We start from the raw sequence: 26,567 nt of genomic DNA on the forward strand, positions 1-26,567 counted from the left end.
CTAACTACTCTGGAGGCTGAAATCAGAGGATCTCAGTTTGAAGATCCAGACAGGAAAGGCCATAAGACTCGTAAATCCAATTAACCACCTGAAAACTGGAGTGGAGCTAGTCCTCAAAGTAGTAGAGCACTAGCCTTAAGCAAAAGAGGTCAGGAACAGCATCCAGACCCTAGTTCAAGCCCCATGACTGACCCCCCTAAAAAAAAATAGATTAAAAAACTGTTAAATTGTATTATCTCAGATGAATCTTGTACTAAAAATAATTCCCTGGTTTCCAATAATAAAAATTCTCTTTTAGAAATGAAGAGGAAGAAGAGAGAGCTGAGGTGGCTCAGGTTCTGTCAGTTACTTCAGTTTCTCCTGAGACAGTTCCTCATACACTTGGTTCGAGTTGGGGTCTTTGTGAGAGTTCTATGGAAGAGACCTTGAGAAAGGACTCTACTGGAGAAAGTGTGCTCACATTTCATGCACCAGAGGTAAAAGAATAAAGACTGTAACAAGCAGATTTTTTCCCCCATTTTAAAATTTAAAGTATGATTTATGTACAATAGACTTTGTCCTTTGTAGTTTAACATGTGCTGATGTATAAATTTTTGTAACCAATCTTTGAATAGTTTAGCACCTCAATAATTTCCTAGTTTTTTTGGGGGGTCAGTCTTGGGGCTTGTACTCAAGGCCCAGGTGCTGTTCCTGAGCTTTTTTGCTCAAGGCTAGCATTCTACAACAGCGTCACTTGCAGTTTTCTGGTGGTTAGTTGAAGATGAGTCTTATAGACTTTGCTGCCCAGGCTGGCTTTGAGCAGCAGTCCTCAGATCTCAGCCTCCTGAGTAGCTACGATTACAGATGTGAGCCATTGGTGCACAGCCCCCCCTTTTTTTTTCCTCCTTTAAATAGTCCTTTTCTGTGCTTCTTTCTCAGCTCCTGATGATTCTGGATCAATTTTTCCAATAGTATTATTGTAGTAAGAAATATTGTGAACTGGGTGTGAATGTACATGTGTTTAGTCTTAGCTATTTGGGAAGCTATTTGGGAGACAGGAGCATCACAGAATTTAGGAATTTGAAGCCAGCATGGATAACACAGTAAAATAAAAGAATATTATGGCTGGGTGCCTGTGACTCATGCATCTTAGCTACTTAGGAGGTTGAGATCTGAGGGTTACAGTTTGAAGCCAGCCAGGGCAGGAAAGTCCGTGAGACACTTATCTCCAGTTAATGAGAGAAAAAGCCAGAAGTGGTGCTGTGACTCAAGTAGTAGAGCGCTAGCCTTGAGTAAAAAGAAGCTTTGGGACATTGCCCAAGCCTAGAATTCGAGCCCTAGGACTGCCCCCCCCCCCAAAAAAAAAAAAAAAAAAAAAAGAAAGAATATTATGATAAAATTTTAATTGTTAGCCTCTGAAGCACAGAAATAAAAAAATATGCTCAAATTTGTTTTGAAGCGTACAGAATTTGTTTTCCATTTTAGTTCTTAGAGCTGAGTTCTTTGTTTCACAGAATGTGTATTGAGATGCCAATACTATGTATCTGACATTATGAGGTACTGGGCAGAGTAGTGAATGAATGGTCAAATTCAGTTTGATAAGTGAGATAGAGTTTTGAACAAGACTGTATAAGTTGTCCTCTACCTAGTGATGTTAATCTGTGAATGTGGCCTAGGCATTCACTGGAAGTAGAGCTATGGCTCAAGTGGTAGAGCATTAGCCTTGAGCAAAAAGAAACTCAAGGACAGTGCCCACGACCTGAGTTTAAGCCTCGGGACCAGCAAAAAAGAAGAGAAGAAAAAAGAGAAGAAAAAGAAACAAGGAAAGAAAGAAAGCAAAAATGAAGGAAAGGATGGGAAATAAGGATGGAAGGGGAAGAAGGAAAAGAAAATATTGTAGAGCAGAATGATATGTAAAAGAATATGGCTAGGACTGAAGATGAAAAGGTCACAAGATACATCATAGAAAGATTTTTAAGACTTACCAACTTGTTAATTTTTGTCTTTTATTTTATTTTATTATTATTATTATTTTTTTTTTTTTTTGGGTCCGGTCGTGGGGCCTGAACTCTGGGCCTGGGCGCTGTCCCTTAGCTCTTCAGCTCAAGGCTAGCATCTACCACTTAAGCCACAGCCCCACTTCCAGCTTTTTTCTTTTTGCCTATGTAGTGCTGAGGAATCGAACCCAGAGCCTCATGCATGCAAGGCAAGCACTCTACCACTGAGCACCTTCCCAGCCCCTGTCTTTTATTTTAAAATACTTTCAATCTTTCTGAAAATTTCCAAAAATTTGAAAACTTACCCAAACCCTTTTTGTATTCATTAATTATTAATTTTGCCTCTTTTTTTTTCCCCTGTCTTCATCTTCATCTGTGTGGTTTAGTAGAAAGTTGAAAAAACATTTGATCCATTTAAGAGTAAATTGCAAATATGTGTCTTAATATATTAATAATACAGCTCTAATAAGAACAAGGATGTACTGTTTTCACAGTCAATGTTACAATGCCATTTAACATGGATAATTCAGTAACATTGTTTAATAGGCAATTTTTCATTAAGTTTCTCCAGTTGTCTTAATCATGGCCATTAGACCCTTTTTGTTCTTAAAATAAAGACCTCATATAAACTGTTACCTTATGTTTAATGGTTATTTCTTCTTACTCTTCTTTAGTTGTGGGTAGTTCTTTTGTGTGAATCTGGCATTTTAGATAGGGTTAGCAAGTCTGCAATCTGAATATTTGTTTTAACTGCCTACTCATGATTCAATTGTTTTTATGCAAGATCACTACATAGTGATCTTGTGTTCTTCCTTTTTATATCAGATCAAATACATACACTATTACTGATGATGTTGACTGATCACTTGACCAGTATTAGTGCCTTCTAGACTATTACTGATGATGTTGACTGATCACTTGACCAGTATTAGTGCCTTCTAGTTTCTTCATTAGAAGGACATGTTTTCTATTTTGTAGTAATTTGGCCAATGAGATCCAGCAGCTTGTCATCCAATACTTTTGGTATTCATTGGTATATCTTACCTGAATCAACATTATTGGTTGCAAAATGGGAGTTTTGCAGTTTTAAGGATTAGAGAATTATAATCAGGATATTAGCAGTTTTGTGGAAAACAGATTTGAGGGAAGCAAACTGATAATCAGGTGTTTATCTTCATTCACATATCACCTACTTATGAAGTGCCTGGTGTGCCAGGAGTAGGGGAATCAGTCCGTATCCTGACAGGTCCAAAATCACCCTGTAAAATACACATTTGACAATTTAATTGACATTCTTTGCGTTTATGTTTATTTCAGTAAACCGTAAGTTTATTGGCACATTCATTCAAGTACTTGGAAAATTGTGTATGTTTAAGATAAGTAAATAAGTTTTGAAACAATATCTCCTTACTATGTATTAAGTTTTCAGGAAAACTTTTAAACCTTACTCTTTTAATTTTTTTTTTTTTTTTTTTTTTTTTTACTCTTTTAATTTTTATGGCAGTGTACATCAACTTCTATTCCAGAAGTCCAACAAAAGAATGTAATCAATCCTGAAGATCTAGCAGGTATGATAGTCTGCTTCAGTGAAGCAGCCTAGTGGTGTTTTTACATTTAAGTGAAAAAATACTAAACAATTCTTTTTCAGTCTCTGGCAAATTTGCAATGTTTTGTATATCAGCTTTGTTACTTAGGATTACAAGTCTTTCTATGATATAGCATGCTTACCCTTTATGAAATTAGTTTTCTGGGGTCCAGGCTATAAATTTAGTCTTCTAGTTGTGATGATAAGTTGTCATGAGATTTTGTTTTTTGAGAAGAAATAATGGTTTTGTGACTTAGTTTTTCTTATTTTAAAACTTTTATAGTGAATCTGTTTTCGAATATACATCAAGATGGAGATGATGAACAAGCAGTCATTTTAACTCTGGTGGAAATCCCAACCAGTGAAGCAGGAGAATTTACTGGTGATTCTATGCAGTTAATGCCAAGCCCTTTACTACCAGCACCGATATTGATCAAATCAGGGAATACTGAAGAAAGAAGTGACTTGAGGTAAAGTATAAACCAGATTGATTTTGTTTGGTGGAGAACTCATTATGATGCTGATGTTGTTGGCTCACACCTGTGTTATTTTCCTGAGAGGCCAAGATCCAAAGGATTGTGGTTTGAAGCTAGCTCAAGAAGAAAAGCTCTCTAGACTCCATCTCCAAAAATAGCTAAAAAGCAGGGCTCCATTGGCTTAAGCCTATAATCCTAGTAACTGACAAAGATTTTAGGCTGCTTCCTTACTCTGTTGATTGTTTCTGTTTTTTTTTTTTTTTTTTTTTGTCGGTCGTGAGGCTTGAACTCTAGGCCTGGGCGCTGTCCTTCAGCTCTTCAGCTCAAGGCGAGTGCTCTACCACTTGAGCTACAGCGCCACTTCCGGTTTTCTGGTGGTTTATTAGAAGATAGAGTCTCACAGTCTTTCCTGCCCGGGCTGGCTTTGAACCGTGATCCTCAGATCTCAGCCTCCTGAGTAGCTAGGATTACAGGCGTGAGCCACCAGCGCCTGGCTTTGTTTCTGTTTTTTTAAAAAAAGTTAAAACAAAAAATTTTTATTATAAAGGTGATATACAAAGGAATTATATAAGTCAGATAAAGAGTACATTTCTTTTTGGACAGTGTTACCACTTTCCTTGTGATTGTTCTTTTCCTTCCTTCCTTCCTTCCTTCCTCCCTCCCTCCCTCCCTCCCTCCCACCCTCCCTCTCTCTCTCTTTTCTCCCCTCCCTCCCTCCCTCCCTCCCTCCCTCCCACCCTCCCTCTCTCTCTCTTTCTCTTTCTCTTTCTCTCTTTCTCTTTTCTTTCTCTCTCTCTCTTTTCTTTTCTTTTCCCAGTCCTGGGGCTTGAACTCAGAGCCTGGGCCAGTATCCCTGGAGCTTCTTTTGGCTCAAGGCTAGCACTCTAACCACTTGAGCCAAAGTGCTATTTCAGGCTTTTTTTGTTTATGTGGTACTGAAGAATGGAACCCAGAGCTTCATGTATGCCAGGCAAGCATTCTACCACTAGGACACATTCCTAGCCCCAAAGATGCTATTTTTCTTTCATGCATGTTTTTGGTAATTTTATGAGAATGAGTTGGATATAGAGGTGTGGTTTTATTTCTGGGACCATCCATTGTATTTATTCTATATGTTTCTGTGTCTGTTTATATGCTGATATTGTTACTATGGCTTTGTAGTAGCTTTCAAGATCAAGTATTGTGATAGACACCTTCAGCACTTTTTTGGCGGGGAAAGGGGGGGACAGTCATGGGGCTTGAACTCTGGGCCTGGCACTGTCCCCTCAGCTCTTCAGTTCAAAGCTAGTGCTCTACTACTTGAGCCATAGTGCCATTTCTGGCCTTTTCCTGCTTATGTGGTGCTGAGGAATGGAACCCATACAAGGTAAGCACTCTACCCACTGAGCCACCTTTCCAGCCCACCTCCAGCATTTTATTATTTGCTTAGGATTATTTTGGCTTTTGGGGATGCTTTATGCTGCCATATGAATTTTATAATTTTCCTTTTCTTCTCTTTCTTCTTCCTGGTTTTTTTTTTTTTTTTGTTTTTTTTTTGGGTAGGTGGTGGGGCTTGAACTGAGGGCCTGGGTGATATCTCTGAGGTCTTGCTCAATTCTTGTGCTATACCACTTTGAGCCACAGCACAACTTCCAGTTTTCTGGTGGTTAATGGAGATAAGGGTCTCTAGGACTTTCCTGCCATGGCTGGTTTTGAACTAGGATACTCAGATCTCAGCCTCTTGAATAACTAGGATTACATGTGTGAGCCATCAGTGCCTTTTTTGTAAAGAATGCCATAGATATTTTTATAGGTATTGAATGATAGATTACTTTTGATGCTATGGCCATTTTAACTATTTTTGGTGCAACTGGGATTTGAACTCAAGAGTGTGACATTTGCTTAGCTTGCTCGCTCAGACTGGCTCACTAACCATTTGAATCATCTTTCTAGCTCAACTTTTTTCCTGGTTATGTTGGAGATAGAATCCTGAGTACTTTTCTGCCCTAGTTGACTTTGAACCATGCACCTCTAGATTTCAGTCACCTGTATAGCTAGCATTATAGATGTGAACCACAGGTACCTGTCTAGAAGTAAATTTTATTTTTATTTATTTATTTTTTATACCAGTCCTGGGGTTTAAACTCAGGGCCTAAGTGCTGTTTCTCTCTCTCTCTTTTTTTGGGTCCCGTCGTGGGGCCTGTCCCCTCAGTTCTTCAGCTCAAGGCCAGCGCTCTACCACTTGAGCCACAGCACCACTTCTGGCTTTTTTCTTTTTGCTTATGTGGTGCTGAGGAATGGAACCCAGGGCCTCAGGCATGCAAGGCAAGCTGTCTACCACTGAGCCACCTTCCCAGCCCCCAATTGTCTCTATTTTTTGTACTCAAGGCTAGCACTCTATTTGAGCCACAGCTTCACTCTCAGCTTTTCTTTATAAACTTTTTTTTTGGGTCTGGTCGTGGGGCCTGAACTCTGGGCTTGGGTGCTGTCCCTCAGCTCTTCAGCTCAAGGCTAGCACTCTACCACTTGAGCCACAGCGCCACTTCCGGCTTTTTTCTTTTTGCTTATGTGGTGCTGAGGAATTGAACCAAGGCCTCATGCATGCAAGGCAAGTGCTCTACCACTGAGCCACCTTCCCAGCCCCCAGCTTTTCTTTAAAAAACAAAAAATATATAGGTATAATTTTATTTGTTCTTAAGGCATAGTATAGTAGAGTTATAAATTGTGTAATGAATACATTTCTTTTTTTGATAGTGTCACTCCTTTTTTTTGATTTACCCCCAGATTTCCCCTGCCTTCTCTGCCTACAAGTTCCAGTGGTTTTTTTGACTAATTAGAGATAAGAGTCTCATGGGACTTTCCTGCCTAGGCTGACTTTGAACGAGGATTACATATGTGAGCCACCCAATACCCAGCTATTGTTCTTTTAAAAAGTTTTTTATTAGTGTATATTTATTTCACAAAATAATGAGTTTTATATGACATTTTTTATGTCTTCATATCACCTCCATTTTTATATATTGTTGATATTTTCATTTGAATTTGTAACTGCTCTCATTTAAAACAATTGTGTATCAAGTTGCATTGGAAATTTAAGCCTTATGTATTAGGAAGGAACATTTTAGGTAGAAAGTTTAGTAGTGCCCTCCCCCCCCCCCCCCCCCCCCCAAGAAAAAAGAAAATTTAACTTTACTGATGAGAGAAGTACTGTGTGTATAGGCCTCAGATTTAATTCAATGCAATATAAGTTGTGAGTCTTTGGGTATGAATGTACCTCAAGGTGTCATTTTTACTTTCATGGCCATTGGTTTACTACTTTGAAGTTTTAATTCTGTTGAGATTTTAATTGGCAGAGCTCAGACGGAAATTTTATTAAATGATTTCTGATTTCCTGGTTTTACACGTATTTGTTTCCTATGCAGCTTGAATTTGCCAGTAACTTCCATTGTTCAAGATACCATTGTTTATCTAATTGTGGAAGAGATGATTCTGAAAAGCTGCTGATAATTTGGATCCTATATCTAGGAAGAGATTTCATCGCAGATATGATGAAAGTGATCTTGTTCCTCCTGCCAAAAAATCTTCACTCCCTTCAGAAGCTGATTGGCAAGAATACATTTCTGAGGTAAGATAGAATCGTTAAGCAACTGAGATGGCATATCACAACATAGCTGTTTCTATTATTTCATCAGAGGTTTTTTTTTTTTTGCCGGTCATGGGGCCTGAACTCTGGGTCTGGGCGCTGTCCCTCAGCTCTTCAGCTCAAGGCTAGAGCTTTTGGAGCCACAGCGCCACCTTCTGGCTTTTTCTGTTTATGTGGTGCTGAGGAATCGAACCCAGGGCCTCATGCTTGCAAGGCATGCCACGCTACCCGCTGAGCTACCTTCCCCAGCCCCTCATTAGAGGTTTTTTTTTTTTTGTTTTTGTTTTTGTTTTTTGTCAGTTGTGGGGCCTGAACTTTGGGCCTGGGCGCTGTCCTTCAGCTCTTCAGCTCAAGGCTAGCGCTCTACCACTTGAGCCACAACACCACTGCCCGGCTTTTTTCTTTTTTGCTTATGTGGTGCTGAGGAATCGAACCCAGGGCCTCATGCATGCAAGGCAAGCACTCTAACCACTGAGCCACCTTCCCAGCCCCTCATTCAGAGTTTTAAAGAATTTTTTTTTTGCCAGTCCTGAGGCTTGAACTCTGGATCTGGGCATTGTTCCTGAGCTTCTTTTTGCTTGAGGCTTGCTCTACCACTTGAGCCACAGTGTCACTTCCAGCTTTTTTCTGTGTATGTGGTATTGAGGATTCGAACCAAGGGCATGAATGCAAGGCAAGCACTGTACCATTGAGCCACATTTCCAGCCCAAGACTCTTTTAAATTTTTACATGCCTGATTATCATTTTGTTATGACATTTTTATAGATGTGTGTATGTACTTCAGTATATTTCCGACCTTTCTCATCTTAAATAGTCTGTATTAATCCAGTTTGGAATTACCATTTGAAGCTGTTCAAAGTGAAAGTTGATGTTCATTAATCAGGAACTCAATGCTTAACTTGGTGGCAGTGCCTGAAAGTAGACCCAAGAGTATTTTGTAGATCTGGATCTTGGCTTCCTAATAGCTGTGGGACTGTATGTGAGGTGCTTTCCCTCTTGAATTAATTTCTTATGTGTAAAGTAGTAATTTATGAATAGCATCATTATAATGTGTGAAGCTTCCAGGTACTGGTGGCTCATACATGTAATCCTAGCCACTCAAGGAGGCAAAGATCCAAGGATTGTAGTTCAAAGCCAGCCAAGTGGGGCTGTGGTTCAAGCGATAGAACTCGTCTTGAGTTCAAAACCCCCTAGTACAGCCACAAAAAAAAAAAGAAGAAGAAGAAGAAGAAGAAAAAATTAGATGTAAAGTCCATTGTTCTTAGGAATGATACCAGATTTTCTGGGGTGTGCTTTTTGTGCTAATCTGTTTTCTAGCAAATTGTCTTTCAGTTTGTGAATGTATTGTATTCTTCATGTTCTAAGGCATTTCATGTCCTCTCCCTTATAAATCATTCCCTTCTGAAATATAACAAACATTTTCAATTAATCCTTAAAGGAAGTAAGTCTAACCTGACTATGTAGATTTGGTCACTATTCACTTTTACAGTTTTTTGAATGTACCGTTGTTAGTTTTGTTTGTGATACCACTCAAATTTGTAACAACACTATTGAAAAGCCATTTTAAAATCGATATTTTCAGGGAGAAAGTTGAAGATAACAATTTTTTGGATGTTAGGATACTCAGAGGAAGGGTAGTGTTATATATGGTTAGGAAATAGTGATATTGGGGCTGGAAGGTGGCGCTTGCCTTGCATGCCTGAGGCCCTGGGTTCGATTCCTCAGCACCACATAAGCAAAATGAAAAAAGCCGGAAGTGGCGCTGTGGCTCAAGAGGTAGAGCACTAGCCTTGAGCTGAAGAGCTGAGGGACAGTGCCCCGGCCCAGAGTTCAGGCCTCACGAATGGCCCCCCCCCCAAAAAAAATAGTGGTATTCCAGAAGAACTTTTATTAATTTGCTTGTTTTAGGTAAAAGTTGAGTATTCGTATGATTCACACCTATAGTTTTAGCTACTTAGGAGGCTCAGATTGAGGGTTGCAGTTTGAAGCTAGCTGGGACAGAGAAAATGAGAGTGATTGTGTGTGTGTGCGTGCATATATGCGCACGCACACCACACTTGCACTGGTAGTGGATCTTAAATTCCAGACCTTAGGCCCTTGCTTGACTTTTTCAATCATAGCTGGTACTTTACCAGTTGAGTCACACCTTCTTTTCTGGCTTTTTTGATGGTTAGAGATAAGATTCTCATGGACTTGGAAAATGTTTAAAAGTAGTACTAAGAATCGTATCTTGTTCTTATTACTGACTATAATGGAGGTACTTAAGTGTTATTAAGTGCCTAATATAGTGGCTTATATCTATAATCCTAACTATTTGGGAACTAGAGATAGGGTAATGCAATTAGAGGTCTACTTGGGCAAAAAGTTAGTGAGACCCTATCATCAAATTAACTTGGTATGGTATTAAATACTTGTAATCACAGCTACTAAAGACATAGGTAGGAGGATTTCTTTCTGAGCAGGCTCTGGCAAAAAATACGAGATCTTGTTTGAAAAACAAAGTAGTAGAGACTGTGAGTTTTTAAATTAAAAACTCCAGTACTGGAGTGGGAGAGACCAGAAAGAAAAAAAAATAACTTGTATTCAGTAGAATTGTACAGCACAATTGCCTACAAGTTCCAGACCAGTCTGAGTAACATACTGACATTTTATCTGGGGAAAAAGAATTGTATCTAGCATATTTGGTTAACTTTGTCCAAAAATGAATACTATAAGTATATACATTTTTCTCCTTGGATCTGTTTGATTAGATTTCATTATGATGAATCATCTTTGCATTCATTATGATGAATCATATTTGCATTCTTCTTTTTTTTTTTTCTTTTGGTTGGTTGTGGGGCTTGAACTCTGGGCTTGGGCTCTTCAGCTCAAGGCAAGCACTCTACCAGTTGAGCCACAGCGCCCCCTTCCAATCTTCTCATTCTTGAAATACATTATTTGCTCTTGATGATTAATCTGTTAATTTACTGCTTGAACTATTTCATTTGAGGTATTGGGAAGGTACCCTCAGGGGTGGTAGAGAATGTGCTCAGCATGTTCAGGCCCCTTAATTTGATCTTTAGTGCAATATATTTAAAAATTTGAGTATTTGACTTCTTCCTTTGGTGTTAGGGGATACTGTTCAGTTGATACCAGGATTGTGCCTGAGGTAAATAGCATTTGGCAGCTATGCCTCTTACAGTGCACATAAATACTAATAGCAATATCTTTTTCATAAATGGTTGAATTCCTATTAGATGTATGGTGCTTTCTTTTTAGGAAAGAAAGGAGGAAAGAGGACACTTTTAATTTCAATTTTATTTACTAAGAGAATTTCTAAAATATTTTTGTACATATTTTACAAACAGGTGTGTTCAAAGGAATCAAATGTTTCTGAGGCAACAGGTGAGTGAAATAAATTTTACATGGCTGCATTTTACTAAGTACTTTTGATTCTTTTTTCTCTTTTTCCTCTGAATATTTCTGATGCATCTCGACAATCAAGCTTGAAGCAGAAGCCTGGCTCACTTTTCTCTAAAAATAACACTTTTGTTATGAATAATTTTTTCTTGCTAATGTTTTAGACCTTAGCACATTTGTAAACAAAAGACGCTCCTTTCATCCTGTAATTAATGGAAGAATTTGAATGCATAGCTTAGTATTTGAATTTTACAAATTAGAACCTAAATATAAAGGTAATTTTTTTTTTTTTTTTTTGGGTCCGGTCGTGGGGTCTGAACTCTGGGCCTGGGCGTTGTCCCTCAGCTCTTCAGCTCAAGGCTAGCACTCTACCACTTGAGCCATAGCGCCACTTCCAGCTTTTTTCATTTTGCTTATGTGGTGCTGAGGAATCGAACCCAGGGCCTCAGGCATGCAAGGCAAGCACTCTACCACTGAGCCACCTTCCCAGCCCAAAGGTGATTTTTTTTTTAACTTTTTTTTTTTTTGGTCTTTTTTGGTACTGGGGATTGAACCCAGGATGTTGCACTTGCTAGGCAAGCACTTTGCCATTGAGCTACATCCCAGCCCTAGGTGATTATTTTTTTAAAGTTTTTAAAAAAATTAGCATTTTTAGTTGTACAAGAGAAGTTTCATTGTGACATTTCTATACATGCACACACTTGTTCTATCCTTCCTTATCTTCTGCTTTCCTACCTTATTAAAATAACTTCTTGCTGGGTGCTGATGGCACAGGCCAGTAATCCTACCTACTCAGAAGGCTGAGATCTAAGGATAGAGGTTTGAAGCCAGCCTGGGCAGGAAAATCTCTGAGACTCCAGTGAACTACTCAGAAAAATTCAAGAGTAGTGCTGTGACTGAGGGTAAAGTGCTAACCTTGAGCAAAAGAAACTCAGAGACAGTGTCCAGGCCCAGAGGTGAAGCTCCAAGATCACCAAAAATCCTTCTTTGGGGCACAAGTGGTTCATGTCTGTAATCTTAGCTATGCAGGAAGCTGGGATCTGGGATTACTGTTCGAAGCCAGCCTGGACCAATAAGTCCATAAGCTGGAAGTGGAGCTCTGGTTCAAGTGGTGGAACATTCAGGAGTTCAAGCTCCAGGACTGGCAAAAACAAAACAAAACAACATTTTTTATTATTCTGTTTTTGTATGTGTAATACACAGTACTTTTGATCATATTTCGGTGAGGTTGAATATAACTGCATTTACTGACTCCTTTCACTGTCTCCCCTCCCACAAATACCCTTTCCTGATGTGGTTGTTTTTACTGGTCTTTAGCTATACCTTGAGAATTTGCTTTTTTAACAGAAATCTTTCCCAGCTTAAGCCATCTGTGGAGACTGAAAAGATCTTGGAGGCTGTTTTCATAGGAATTTAAAATCTTTCTGGATTTTTTTTGGCCAGTCCTGGGTTTTGAACTCAGGGCCTGGGTGCTGTCTCTGAGCTTCTTTTGCTCAGTGTTAGCACTCTACCACCTGAGCCACAGTGCCACTTCTGGCTTTTTCTGTTTATGTGGTACTAAGGAATCGAACGCAGGCTTCATGAATGTTAGGCACTCACTCTACCACTGTGCCATATTCCCAGACTCTTTCTAGATGAAGCATTTAGAGTCTAATTTCATCATAGTTAAGGCAGCTAGCTATATTTATTCATTATTACATAAACTTGTTTATTCTTCTTTCAACTTTTTTGTGTCTTAGGATTATCAGACACCTGTAGCCATTGCTCAACCATTGTGATGGCTCTTGTGAATTAAAAAAAAAGAGCTATAGAGTGGAGCTGAGTCTCTTTCAAGCCTGTAATCCTAGCTACCCAGGAACTGAGAATTGAAGGTCACAGTTCAAATCCAGCTCAGGCAGAAAAACCCTGAGACTCTTACCTACAATTAACCTGAAAAAACTGGGAAGTAGCCAGGCACAGGTGGCTCACACTTGTAATCCTAGTTACTCAAGAGGTTGGTGATCTGAGGATTGTGATTCAAAGCCAGCCCAGGCAGGAAAGTCCATGAGACTCTTATTTTCAATAAACCACTCAGAAAACCGGAAGTGGTGCTGTGGCTCAAGTGGTAGAGTGCTAGCCTTGAGCTGAAGAGCTGAGGGACAGCGCCCAGGCCCAGAGTTCAAGCCCCATGACTAAGGGGGAAAAAAAAAAAAGTGGGAAGTAGAGATGTAGCTAAAGTAGTTGAATAGCAGTCTTGAGCCAAAAAAGTCAATTATAGTAAAAGTTCCTCTGTTTAAGTCCCAGTATAGGTACCAAAAAAAAAAATCATAGAATGGAAGAGTCTGATGGTTCCAGTTAATTTGGATGGAACCCTGGGCCTCACATAGCTGGACAACTGCTGCACTGCTGAGCTGTATTTTTTTAAGCTATAATTTTTTAAGTATATACACATATACACCACACACAGTAATCACTGGGAGTAAGACCCATAGGTATGGATAGATAGATAGATAGATAGATAGATAGATAGATAGATAGATTATAAGTTGTAAGTTTGTTTTAAACTTATACCAGGGGTTTTTTGTTTGTTTGGTTTTTTTTTGTTTTGGTTATGGGGCTTGAACTCAAGACCTGGGTATTGTCCCTGAGCTTTTTTGTTCAAGGCTAGCACTCCCCTTTGAGTCACAGTGCCACTTCTGGTGTTCTGGTGGTTAATTGGAGATAAGAATCTGGGGGGGGGGGGGCGCATTGGGAAGGTGGCTCAGTGCTAGAGTGCTTGCCTTGCATGCATTAGCCCCTGGGTTCGATTTCTCAGCACCATATAAGCAAAAAAAAAAAAAAAAGCTGGAAGTGGTGCTGTGGCTCAAGTGGTAGAGTGCTAGCCTTGAACTGAAGAGCTGAGGGACAGCACCTAGGCCCAGAGTTCAGGCCCCACGACTGACCCCCCCCCCTCCCCAAAACAAAACAAAACAAAACAAAACACACACACACATACTCACAAACACGAAAAAAGAATCTAATGGACTTTCCTGCCTGGGGCTGGCTTTGGACTGAGATTCTCAGATCTCAGCCTCCCAAGTAGCTAGAATTATAGGCATGAGCCACTGGTGCCCAGCCAGTTTTGTAGCTGGCTAATTGAAGCTAAGATTTTCTCAGATTTGTATGCCTGGGTTTTATTCCAGTCCTTAGATCTCAGACTTCTGAGTAAGATTACAAATGTGAATTTTTATTTAATAAATCTCTCATTATTTCTGCTTTGGCCTTAGTCTTCCAGTTAGTTAAGGAAAGGAAGTCTTTAGTTAGACATGAGTATTAAAGAATCTGTGGGTTTGCTTTTCTGTGATACCATAAATACTCAGGAGTTATTACTTGTAATTTTGGGTTGATTTTGCTTCTCCATTTTAATGAACCCCACCCCCCCCTTTTTTTTTTTTTTTGCTAAGGAAATGATTTTATTTTGCTATTTTAGGAATATTTAGGGGGGAAGGGAACATTTCTATATCAAACAAAAGTAGGACTATTTTGTTCTTGTGCAGAAGCTGTCATCATAGCTTTTAACTAGTTTTTTTTATTTTAATTATTATTTTGGTTGGTCATGGGGCCTGAACTCTAGGCCTGGGCGCTGTCCCTCAGCTCTTCAGCTCAAGGCTAGTGCTCTACCACTTGAGCCATAGCGCCACTTCCAGCTTTTTTTTCTTTTTCTGCTTATGTGGTGTTGAGGAATCGAACTCAGGGGCTCATGCATACAAGGCAAGCACTCTACCACTGAGCCACCTTCCCAGCCCTAACTAGTTATTCTTTTTTTTCTTTTTCTTTCTTTTTCCGTGGGGCTTGAACTCTGGGCTTGTGCGCTGTCCCTGTGCTCTTCAGCTCAAGGTGAGCGCTCTACTGCTTGAGCCACAGCGCCACTTCGGGTTTTCTAGTGGTTTATTGAAGATAAGAGTCTCACAGAGTTTCCTGCCCAGGCTGGCTTTGAACCGTGATCCTCAGATCTCAGCCTCCTGAGTAGCTAGGATTACAAGTGTGAGCCACCAGCACCTGGCATCCTAACTAGCTATTCCTAATCCAAATAACTCTCCTAATTATAATTTAGGTTTCTCTTAGTAAAGTAGGTCTGTTATGAATACTGTGTTTTTTTTCCTTTAAATACTGCAGTTGAATTGAGTGTGTTAATTTTGATATAATGACCTGTTTACCATTTGCTCTTTTTATTGAAGGGATGTCTTACAACAGACAAGGCATTTTCCCTGCCTCAGAAAGCATACATACAACTCCAGAACCTCAAAGTGAGCAACTGGATCCAACTTTTCAGAATACAGGATCTGTTCCTCATGATAATATAAGAGATCTCTGTGAAGAAAGGAACATGGTTCAATTGCCTCAAGATGAAATGATTGTGTCTGATAAAGAAGAAAGATCTAATGCTGGTTCTAAATCTGAACAGATAGATAAAGGAACATTGCCTTCAAAAGCCCCACTAACCAGGTATCATGAGAAGTGCTTTAATAAGTGTTCCTCTGAGTCACTCATTAAGTACAATCTAGAAGTTCAATACTGAGATTGGTGTTTTATAAATATATCCTTCTCAGCAATGTATAGGGAAGACAGTTCAGCAAGGAAAACACAGTAGTGTTCTAGTTAAACACATTCTATGAAATAAATGTTTTGAAGCTTTGGCTATTTTAGATAGATAATCCTTAGAAGATATGACATCCTCTTTTGCATATTGTCCAGTGATTATTTTGATTAGTTTCTATAATGTACATGTAGATGATGTGAAATGTAGAGCTGATGTCAGAGACAGTTCTGGAAGTTTTATTAAATTTCCAAATCATTCATAATTTTCTTCCTTTGAAACATACTAAATGAAGTAAACCATAGCTTTCTTTCCAAACAAATAAATGGAATGTGGGCCTGAGGTCTACTTTTTCCACACTCAAGAAACAAATTTTCTGAATTATCAATAATTATTGGCTTATTAATAGCATTAAAACTTTTAACATGATGAGTTGCCCTAGCATCCACTAAGGGAAAGGATGTGTGTATCTTAAACAGTTTTGTGTAATCAGTCTGTTGTTTTGGTTATCTAAATTTGATAAAGCACTGTCTTTATGTACTGAAAATAGAATGATGGAAATAAATAGCATAAGGGTTTGGATTAAACAAATTGAAAAGCAGTGTTTTAGAGGAAAGGCTAACATATTTTTTGCTAAATGTCTTAGAGTACGTATTTAGACTTTGTGGGCCATATGACTTCTCTTGCAGCCACTCAGTCCTATAGTTATAGCAGAAAAGTAATTGTAAAAAGATATCCATACTGTGTTCTAATAAAACTTATTTATACAATTAGATGAGAGGCTACATTTGTGTGGGCCATTAATTTTGCTAGAAGAACACCGCTCTGGGCCCAGACCATGGTTCTAGGACCAGCAATGTGGGCACCATTAGAGAATTGTTTATATGTGGGACTCAGGACACATTGGCTACCAATTTCATTTCAGTGATTTTCATTTCAGTAATATCCTCTGATGTTATATAAACACCCTGTCCTGCCAAACATACAAATGTGTTTAAATGCAGGCTCATTTGGCTTGCTTGGCTTGGTTCCTGTACCACTTGAGGCACATCTCTAAGTTTTGGAAATAGAGTTCTTGGACTTTGCTATTCAGGTTGCATTTTTTTTTTTTTTTTTGCCAGTCATAGGGCCTGAACTCTGGGCCTGGGTGCTCTCCCTCAGCTCTTCAGCTCAAGGCTAGTGCTCTACCACTTGAGCCACAGCTCCACTTCTGGTTTTCTGGTGGTTAGTTGGAGATAAGAGTCTCACAGACTTTTCTGCCCCTGCTGTGTTTGAACCATGATCCTCAGATCTCAACCTCCTGAGTAGCTAGGATTACAGGTCTGAGCCAATGGCACGTGGCTTAGGTTGGCTTTGAACCATGATTTTAGCCTTCTAAGATCTGACGTCAGGCTTTAGTTAGTTGGAATTACAAGCCTGAGTCACTGGAACTCTGTTTTGTGTACTTTTTCTTTTTTTGTTGGTTTGGGGCCTGAACTATGGGCCTGGACACTGTCCCTCAGCTCTTCAGCTCAAGGCTGACACTCTACCACTTGAGCCACAGCACCACTTCTGGCTTTTTCTGTTTATATGGTTCTGAGGAATCGAACCCAGGGCCTTATGCATCCAAGGCAAGCACTTTACCACTGAGCCACTTTCCCAGCCTGTTTTGTGTAATTTTTTTTTTTTTTTTTGGCCTGAACTCTGGGCCTGGGCACTGTCCCTTAGCTCTTTAGCTCAAGGCTAGCACTCTACCACTTGAGCCCCAGCACCACTTCCGGCTTTTTCCTTTTTGCTTATGTGGTGCTGAGGAATCGAACCCAGGGCCTTGAGCATGCAAGGCAGACGCTCTACCACTGAGCCACCTTCCCAGCCCTGTTTTGTGTACTTTTAAGTTTGAGAAGTACTACTGTAATATAAGCTTTGATCCTGTTATAAATACAAATTATGGTATACTGGCATCACTAGTTAGCAGACTGGGCCATTTTAGCATTATTGAAATAAGATAGTATATATTTTGGCTGATTCCTGTAATTCAAGTTACTCAGAAGGCTGAGAACTGAGGATTCAAAGCCAGTCTGGGTGGGAAAGTCCATGAGATTCTTATTTTACATTCAGCAAAAAGCCTTGAGCAAAAAAGGCTAAGGGATAGTGCCTAGCCACTGAATTCCAGCCCCAGTACTGGTGCATGCATATATGTGTGCACATGCATACATGTACATACACTTGTTATGCATGTTGATATATTCCTCTAGTCTCGGCTAAGACAGGATTGTGAGTTTGTTGTTCTCTCTGCTTTTTTTGCTCAAGACTGGCCTTCTTCCACTTGGAACTATACCTCCAGTTCCCATAATGAGATCCTCTGTCAAAAAAAGGAAGAAAGGGAAGGGAAAGGGAGGGAGGGAGGGAAGAAGGAAGGAAGGAAAGAAAGAAAATGTCTTTACTGGATTTCTTGAATATTTTTATGTTTGTATTTCTAGACCTGGTAGAAGACCCCTGGGATTTTTATCTTTAATATGTCCAAAGAATAGTGTGGAGTCTGATGAACCTACTCAGGTCCATAGTAAGAAGCGCCTAAAACCTATTATACCTGTATCAAGACGAAATTTGAAAAGATCGACTGTCCTTACAGAAGGCCAGAAAAAACAGCAAGAATCTTCTGATGTGCTTCCAACTGTTAATACTCAGTCCCAGAATACTGGCAATTCAACAACTCAGGTAGGTGGCAACTCATAAGTTTGATTGCTAAAATGAGTTGGATATCTTACGCACCTAGAGAAAACCTGATAATTTTATTTTCATTTGGATATCAGAAATTATTTCATAGCCACTTGTATTTCTTCCTTATCAAAACTCCAGTCAGAAGAAAATAAAGGTGCTGTATTGAGTTAGGAAGGTAGAGCTAGCTTACTGCAGAGCTACTGAACTAGCCATCAATGGACACTTAATTGCTGCCCCTTCAATGCAAAGAGTCATCTGACTCATGGAAGCAAAATGAAGCACTGTTTGCATTTTATTTGCATTAAGAAAATGTCCTATTAAGAATTCAGGAGCCATAAAACTAGGATTTGTGTGTTTCTCACTTCTATGCACTAAAGGCAAATACTAAGCTGTGAACCTGTATTTATGACCTATCATTTCCTAATTATGTTGCAGAATAGCTGTAGTTACCAGTAGTATGGCAGTGCCAGATTAATTATATCCATGTCTGAAGTGTTTCAAGATAATTCTGTTTTCTATCAGATACAATGGTAGAGGAGTATAAATGATATTTCATTGGTTTAATTTGCTTATTCTGCACTTTGTCTTTTATATGTTTCCTTTGTGTTTTTTGTTCATATATTTTTATTGATTTATTGTTTATTTATAGCTTGTGATTTAAGGTTTTCTTTTAGCCAGATTTGGTGGCACGTGAGCCCAGAAATTGGAAGGCTGTCAGGAAGATATGAGTGTTTTTTGTTTTTACTTTTTTTGGTGCTGGGGCTTGAACCCAGGGCTTGGGCATTGTTCTTGAGCTTTTTGTTCACGGCTAGGACTCTACCACTTGAGCCACTGCTCTATTCCTGGCTTTTTTTGTCTTTAATTGGAGACAAGAGTCTCATAGACTTTTTGTTTGAGCTGGCTTTGAATTATGATCCTTAGATCTCAACTTCCTGAGAAGCTAGGATTATAGGCCTGAGCCACTGATGAATGACCTGAGGATCTGAATTTGAGGCCACCTTGGGCTACAGAGCAAGACCTTCAAAATCAGTTTGGGGTTTTGTGTATATGTGTCAATACTAGGGCTTAATCCCAGGGCCTGCATGCTATTCCTTAGCTTTTTCCCAAGGCTGTGGCTCTAACACTTGAGCCACAGCCCCACTTTCAGCTTTTTGATCCCCTGAGTAGCTAGGATTACAGATGTGAGCCACCAGCGCATGGCTTGTTTTTTTTTTTTTTTTTGGTGGGGCTTGGCTTTGAACCATGATCCTCATATCTGAGCCTCCTGAGTAGGTAGGAACCACCAGCACATGGCTGGCTTGTTTGTTTTTGCAACAGGGTCTAACTATTCCACTCTGGCCTAGACTGGTGATACTCCTTCCTCTGCTGACAGTAGTTTTTTGCCTTTTGTTAGTGAGTAGTATTTCATGGCACCATTATGCTACAGTTTTATTTATTTCTTTTTCTTTTGAAAGACATCTGTTTCTTTCAGTTTTTGGCTATCATGACTAAAACTGCTCTTAAGCCTTATATAGGTTAAACACACACACACACTACGTGTCCACACACACACACTCACACACGCACACGCACACACACACAACGTGTCCATGACTAAAGCTGCTCTTAAGCCTTATATAGGTTACACACACAGAGAATACGTGTCCAAGAGTATCATTGTTACTTTTGTTGTTTCTTTTTGTTTTTTGTTTTTGAAGGAATGTCATTTTAGGCCAGGGTGGCCTCTAACTGGAGAGCCTTCTTTTTTTTTTTTTTGTTGGTCATGGGGCTTGAACTCTGGGCCTGGGCATTGTCCCTCAGCTCTTCAGCTCAAGGCGAGCGCTCTACCACTTGAGCTACAGCCACTTTCAGTTTTTTAGTTTATTGTAGATAGGAGTCTCACGGTCTTTCCTGCCCGGGCTGGCTTTGAACCGTGATCCTCAGATCCCAGCCTCCTGAATAGCTAGGATTACAGGTGTGAGCCACCGGCTCCCGGCTGTAGAGCCTTCTTTTTAGTGCTGGGATTACAGGCCTATACCACAATACCTAGACTCATTGTTTTTGTTTTTGTTTTCTTTTTTTGTTGTTATTTTTGTCAGTCCTGGGGCTTGAGTGCTGTCCCTGAGCTCTTTTGCTCACAGATAACATTACCATTTTGAGCCGTAACACCACTTCTGTTTTTCTTTTGGTTAATTGTATGTAAGAGTCTAAATAGAGGGGCTGAGAAAGTGGCTCAGTGGTAGAGCACTTGCCTTGCATGCCTAAGGCCCTGAGTTCGATTCCTCAGCACCACATAAGCAAAAGAAAAAAAAAAGCCGGAAGTGGTGCTGTGGCTCAAGTGGTAGAATGCTAGCCTTGAGCTGAAGAGCTGAGTGACAGTGCCCAAGCCCCACGACCGGACCCAAAAAAAAAAAAAGAGTCTAAATAGATTTTCTTGCCCAGGCTGGCTTTGAACCATGATCCTCTGATCTCAGCCTCTGGAATAGGTAGGATTACAGGCATGAGCTACCAGCTCCTGGCTAGCCTAGATTGCTTTAATTACTATATAGTATTTCATTATTTGGTTGTACCATCTAGTAATATTTGTCTTATATGCATAGGCATTTAGGTTGTCTATATACTATTTGAAGCAATGTGTTAGTCTGGAGGTGTAGGTGATAATGTAGCTCAGTGATTGAAAGCTTGCTTTGCATGCTTGAGCCCCGCAGTTTGATCCAGAGTTGATGTAAAGTTTTATTAGTACTCAGGGAATGGCTATAATAGTAGAGCATTTGACCAACATGAGGCGCTGAAAAGCAATGACAAAATGTTAATAGTTATCTTAAAAATGAGTCATTTTGCACATATATGCATAGTCCTAGAAATAGAATTGCTTAGTGCAAAGCAGTGATTATTCTTTAGGTGAGTACTGCCTGATTATTTTCAAGAGAAAATGTATCAGTTTCTATTCTTAGCATCTTTTTTCTCACACTAATATGTTAACAATTCTTTTTACTTTTGAGTCCTTTTAGACTTTTTTTTTTTTTTTTGGGTCCAGTCGTGGGGCCTGAACTCTGGGCCTGGGCGTTGTCCCTCAGCTCTTCAGCTCAAGGCTAGCGCTCTACCACTTGAGCCACAGTGCCACTTCCGGCTTTTTTCTTTTTGCTTATGTGGTGCTGGGGAATCGAACCCGGGCCTTATGCATACAAGGCAAGGAGCCACCTTCCCAGCCCCTTACAGACTTTTTTAATGAGCACATAACTTTTTGTTTTGTAGAAGTACTCATTAAAGGTAGGGAAAAAAAAAAACCCACTTCTGATACAGGTTACAGCTTTTATCCCAAACATTTTTTTTGACTTTATGGTTGTTTTTGCTATGCAGAGAGTTTTTGTTTTTATTTAGGTGAATTTAGCAATCAGATGGCTTCTGATTTCAGGTCTTTTGAAAAGATACCTACTCCTCCTCACCCAGGATTATACATTATAGTTGGTTTAGCTGTTTTAATGTCATTTAAGTCTTTGATTCATTTAGTATTTATTTTGATGGAATATAGGTCTGACTTTTTTTTTTAGAAAGTTTATGCAATTGTCCTATATCATTTATTGAATAATAATTTTTTTGGGCGGTCTGGTCGTGGGGCCTGAACTCTGGGCCTGGGCGCTGTCCCTCAGCTCTTCAGCTCAAGGCTAGTACTCTACCACTTGAGCCACAGCACCACTTCTGGCTTTTTTTTTTCTTTTTGCTTATGTGGTGCTGAGGAATCGAACCTAGGGCCTCATGCATGCAAGGCAAGCGCTCTACCACTGAGCCACCTTCCCAGCCCCTTGAATAATTATTTTTACTCATTGTTGATTTGATTTAACATGTAACAGAGTGTTTGTAGCTTTATGCTTGTTCCTATGTCGGTAATTAGCTATCTTAATTTTTTTCTCTTGATGGTACTGTTGTTTGAATTCAGATCCTCATACTTACTAGTTGAATCTTTATCACTTGAGCCACAACACCAGCAATTTTTCTTTTTTCAGATTTATGAATGTGATAATCTTTAATATAATATCTCTTTGATTTATGCTCTTTGTTTGGAACCTTATTTTGTCTCATGTGTCACTTTTTCTTCCAGATTAAGTGTTTTAATTTTATAGATTTAAGAATGTGTTAGCTGGGTAACAGTGGCTCAGACTTATAATTCTAGCTGCTTAGGAGGCTGAGATCTGAGGATCGAGGTTCAAAACCAGTGCAGAAAAGTCCATGAGATTCTTATCTCCAGTTAACCACTAAAAAGCTGGAAGTAGAAGTATGGCTCAAGTATTAGAGCTCTGGCTTTGACTAGAAAAGCCAGAGTGCAGTCAGGTGAATATTGAAAGGGGTGACACTGATTAAGATCTGTTATATTCATTTGTTATTTAAGAACTCCTTTGTGTACCCTCTTCAAGATAATAATAAAAGAAGTGTAATCAGTTCAAGTCCCAGGACTCTTGTCTAGTATTTACACATACACAGTTTTTATTTTTGTATATTTCAAAAAATTAATTGGAATTAAGGTGAAGTAAGTTATCATACCTATGCTATAACACTGAGTGACATGTAGTGTAATGTATTTAGATTGCATCCAATTTTATTATAGTAATTAATGCTACAATTATTCTTGAAATTTTACTGTGTTTAGGATTATATACTTTTTTCCCTCTAGGGCTAGGGATTAAACTCGGGGCATGGTAGGCAATCATATACTACTGTGCTACAGCTCTAGCCCTCACTAGTAATAGTTACATCAATATTTATACAATATTTATTTTTGTTACCTTTTTAGGTTTGTAGTGATCAACCCTCACTAAAAGGAGAATGTAAAAGTGGCCAAAACCGGGCACCTGAAGATGAGCCACCCACAGTCTCTGAATATTTCTTTGGTGATATATTCATTGAAATGGATGAAATAGTATAAAATAATTGTTTTTGTTTTTTCTTTCTTTTTTAAGCTTGGGAGTTTTAAAGTCAATATTAATGCAGTATTGAGAAAAACATATCATTGTCTATTTTAACTTAGGTCAATTTTGAATATTTAATAAGCTTCATTGGAAGCTTTTGTAATCATTGAAAAATATTGCTGAAGTTTATTTTGATTGATTCAGCATTTTGGAAATTAGCAAGTAATGAAGACGGCTGTTTTTGCCGGGCACAGGTGGCTCATGCCTGTAATCCTAGCTACTCAGGAGGCTGCGATTTGAGGATCACAGTTCAAAGCCAGCCTGGGCAGGAAAGTGAGATTCTTTATCTCCAATTAAGCACCAAAAAAGCCAAAAGTGGAGCTGTGGCTCAAGTGGTAGAGGCTAGCCTTGAGCAGAAAAAGCTCAGGGACAGTGCCCGGGCCCAGAATTCAAGCCTCAGGACCAGCACCAAAAAATGAAAAAAAAAAAAAAAGGAAAAGCAAAAAAGAAAGAAAGACAAAGACTGCTTTTTTAGACAGAAATAGCAACTCTTGTTTACATTTTGACTCTTCCTATGGAGCATATGGACCTATGGGAATGTTGTGAATAAGTGTATACATCACAGCCCTGACATATTTGGCTTTTGATTGTATTTAACGTATAGTGAACTTCTTTTGTAAAGTGTTTTTGTTTTTGTTTGTTTTGGTCTTTCTTTTTTTTGGTACTGGGGATCGAACCCAGGACGTTGCACTTGTTAGGCAAGCGCTTTGCCACTGAGCTACATCCCAGTAATTTGCTTTCTGGAGATATTTTGAAGGCCTTTTAAGTTGTCTGTACTGACAGAAAAGCAGATTGAAACTCCATTTTAGCATGGTAAAGTTAGAAACTTTCCTGTTATCTGATATTTGTGTATTTTTCTAATTCCTGGTAATATAACATTACTAACTGGAGAGGTAGTACTTAAATTTATTTATAAAGATAGCACATCAAAGAGCTATATTTATTTAAATTTTTCTTATTTTAAAGGATGTTTTAATTTTCACCTCTGATTGTTGGTAAAGAAGTATTAACAAATTTATGTCTGTCTCCTTTTCCTTTAATTTTAAAGATAATTAAAATGAGCCAGGTGCTGGTGGCTCACACCTATAACCCTAGCTACTCAGGATGCTGAGATCTGAGGATCATGGTTTGAAGCCAGCCCAGGCAGGAAAGTCTGTGAGACTCTTATCTCCAATTAAACCAACAAAAAGCTAGAAGTGGAGCTGTGGCTCAAGTGCTAGAGTGCTAGCCTTGAGCACAAAAGCTCAGGGACTGTGCTCGGGTTCTGAGTTCAAGCCCCAGGGCTGGCACCAAAAAAAAAAAAAAACAAAAAAGACTTTATAATGTCAGTGATTATCATTAGTATGAGTTCAAGGGTTTAGTAATTTTGAGATTTGCTGATTTACATATATAATCTATGTGTGTACATATAGATGTATGACATTTGCCCAAGTAAAATTTTCAGTTCAAATGAAAATTTCTCAAAGAGCATATTTATTTTGATTTTAGTTCAAAAATCCTTTGATAAATTAGTTTGGGAGTTGGATACTTTTTTTTCTGAAACATTCTTTGGGATAGTAGACCCAGTAATCTACTGCTGGGACAGTCCTTTAGTCACATGTGAGAGCAGTCAGAGTACGTCCTTGAAGAGTGACACCTGGGTTGTAGGTTGAATTTGATTCCTACCTTTAACAGTAGTTTTTTACCTCAAGGTGCTGATGTCTTTTTTTTATGAGTACTTGTCATGGAAGCTTTCAGGTGTGCCTAAAAACTGCGTATTATGAAACCATCAGTATTTCAATTGGGAAAACATTTTAAACTCTAGATAATTTTAGTGTTTGTATATTGAAAAAGTGGTGGCCAGTTTTCAAGTTCTTTAATAAAAGGGGATATGGCTCAGCAGGTATAATAGTGATGGTAATTTGTTGAAATCTGGGATTAGAGCATTTCGTATTGATTGCCTTCTAGTGAAATATAGGTGTTTTGTTTTGTTTTGTTTTGTTGTTTTTTGGTCATGAAGGGGAAACATAAATCTGAGTGGAAATTATAAATTTACATTTATCTCATATGACTTCTGTCACAAAAATCATGATAGTAAATCACCTTGCTATTTTAATACTGTTTTGTTAAATTAAAAAAACTTCATGTTCTTATTAATTATATTAGTAATGTTAGTTTAATATTAGGTTGTTATGACTTGTTTATCCCTTTATAGTATTTATTTCTTATCTTTGTTAACTTGTGTCTCTTGTTCATATACAATAAACCAATTTTCTGGAAGATGCAATTTCTTACTGTATAAAAAATACAAGGCCATTCAATGTGTGGAGAATCAGTTAGTCAATAGATTTTCCTATTGTTAGATCCATAAAACAGATCTTGTGAGAAAGAGAAGCTACCTTGCCAGGTAGAAAAGTCTGTTAAGTCCAATTGATGTAAGGCAGATGTTGCAACGAATTTATTTTATAAGTCTTAAAGAGATGTGATTTAAAGTCTTCATCTTTTTTTGTCCTTCCCTCCTGAACACTTAGATCTTAGCAAGTGACCAGTACAATGGTTTAGAAGTTCATAATTGTTGATAAGTGATTGATGCACAGATGAAAAGATTTGTATCTACTGTTTACCACCTTATTAACTAGAAATGGCCATGTATATTAATAGTTTGCTTGAAGACATCTTTGACAAAAGAAGCAATATGTCATTGTAAATTTTCTTGTTCTAAAGAAAGCAGTTATGTTCTATAGGTATAAATTATGTAAATAAAAGTTATTTTATACTGTTTATTGTGTCCTTTTTAAGTGACTGAAAACTGAAGGGTTTTTTGGGGGTGGGGGGGCAGTCCAGAGTTTGAACTCAGGGCTTGGGCACTGTCCCTAAGCTTTTTTTGCTCAAGCTAGCACTCTACCACTAAGCCTCCTTCCAGCCTGAAGTTATTTTTGTTCAGTTAACTGGTAGCTGTTTTAATGTGTAGTCTATATTTTTCACAAAAAGATATAACTGGAAGAATTAAATTTTACTAAATTCTTATGAATAAATTTTGATTTTGCAAGAATAAGAAGTGACTTCCTTATACATTTGAAATATTGCTTGCTTTTTGTTTTTTCATCCCTTATGTAATGAATTTTTTGTGGGGGGGTCAACTCTTCAGCCTCAAGGCTAGTGCTTTACTACTTTTGAGTCACAGCGTAACTCCTGGTTTTCTGGTGTTTAATTGGAAATGAGAGTCTCATGGACTTTCCTGCCCTTGCTGGCTTTGAACTGGGATCCTCAGCCGCCTGAGTACCTAAGATTACAGGTGTGAGCCACCTGCACTAGGCTGTAATGCATTTATA

The 26,567-nt window shown here is 38.8% G+C and overlaps 1 protein-coding gene across 1 annotated transcript in view; it reads left to right on the forward strand.

The window, feature by feature from the left end:
- Positions 1-23,499, forward strand: part of Bdp1 (B double prime 1, subunit of RNA polymerase III transcription initiation factor IIIB) — a 108,807-nt gene extending 85,308 nt beyond the window's left edge. The window contains 10 exon segments of the mRNA XM_042690896.1: positions 299-476; positions 3,481-3,544; positions 3,845-4,031; positions 7,439-7,476; positions 7,479-7,511; positions 7,514-7,641; positions 11,007-11,043; positions 15,255-15,522; positions 18,073-18,310; positions 23,082-23,499. Coding sequence (XP_042546830.1) covers positions 299-476; positions 3,481-3,544; positions 3,845-4,031; positions 7,439-7,476; positions 7,479-7,511; positions 7,514-7,641; positions 11,007-11,043; positions 15,255-15,522; positions 18,073-18,310; positions 23,082-23,213 — 1,303 coding nt within the window. The 3' untranslated portion in view covers positions 23,214-23,499.
- Positions 23,500-26,567: the final 3,068 nt, after the last annotated feature.

This window comes from Dipodomys spectabilis, unplaced genomic scaffold, assembly GCF_019054845.1.
Source record: "Dipodomys spectabilis isolate Male_0828 unplaced genomic scaffold, ASM1905484v1 ptg000140l, whole genome shotgun sequence".
Taxonomy (NCBI): domain Eukaryota; kingdom Metazoa; phylum Chordata; class Mammalia; order Rodentia; family Heteromyidae; genus Dipodomys; species Dipodomys spectabilis.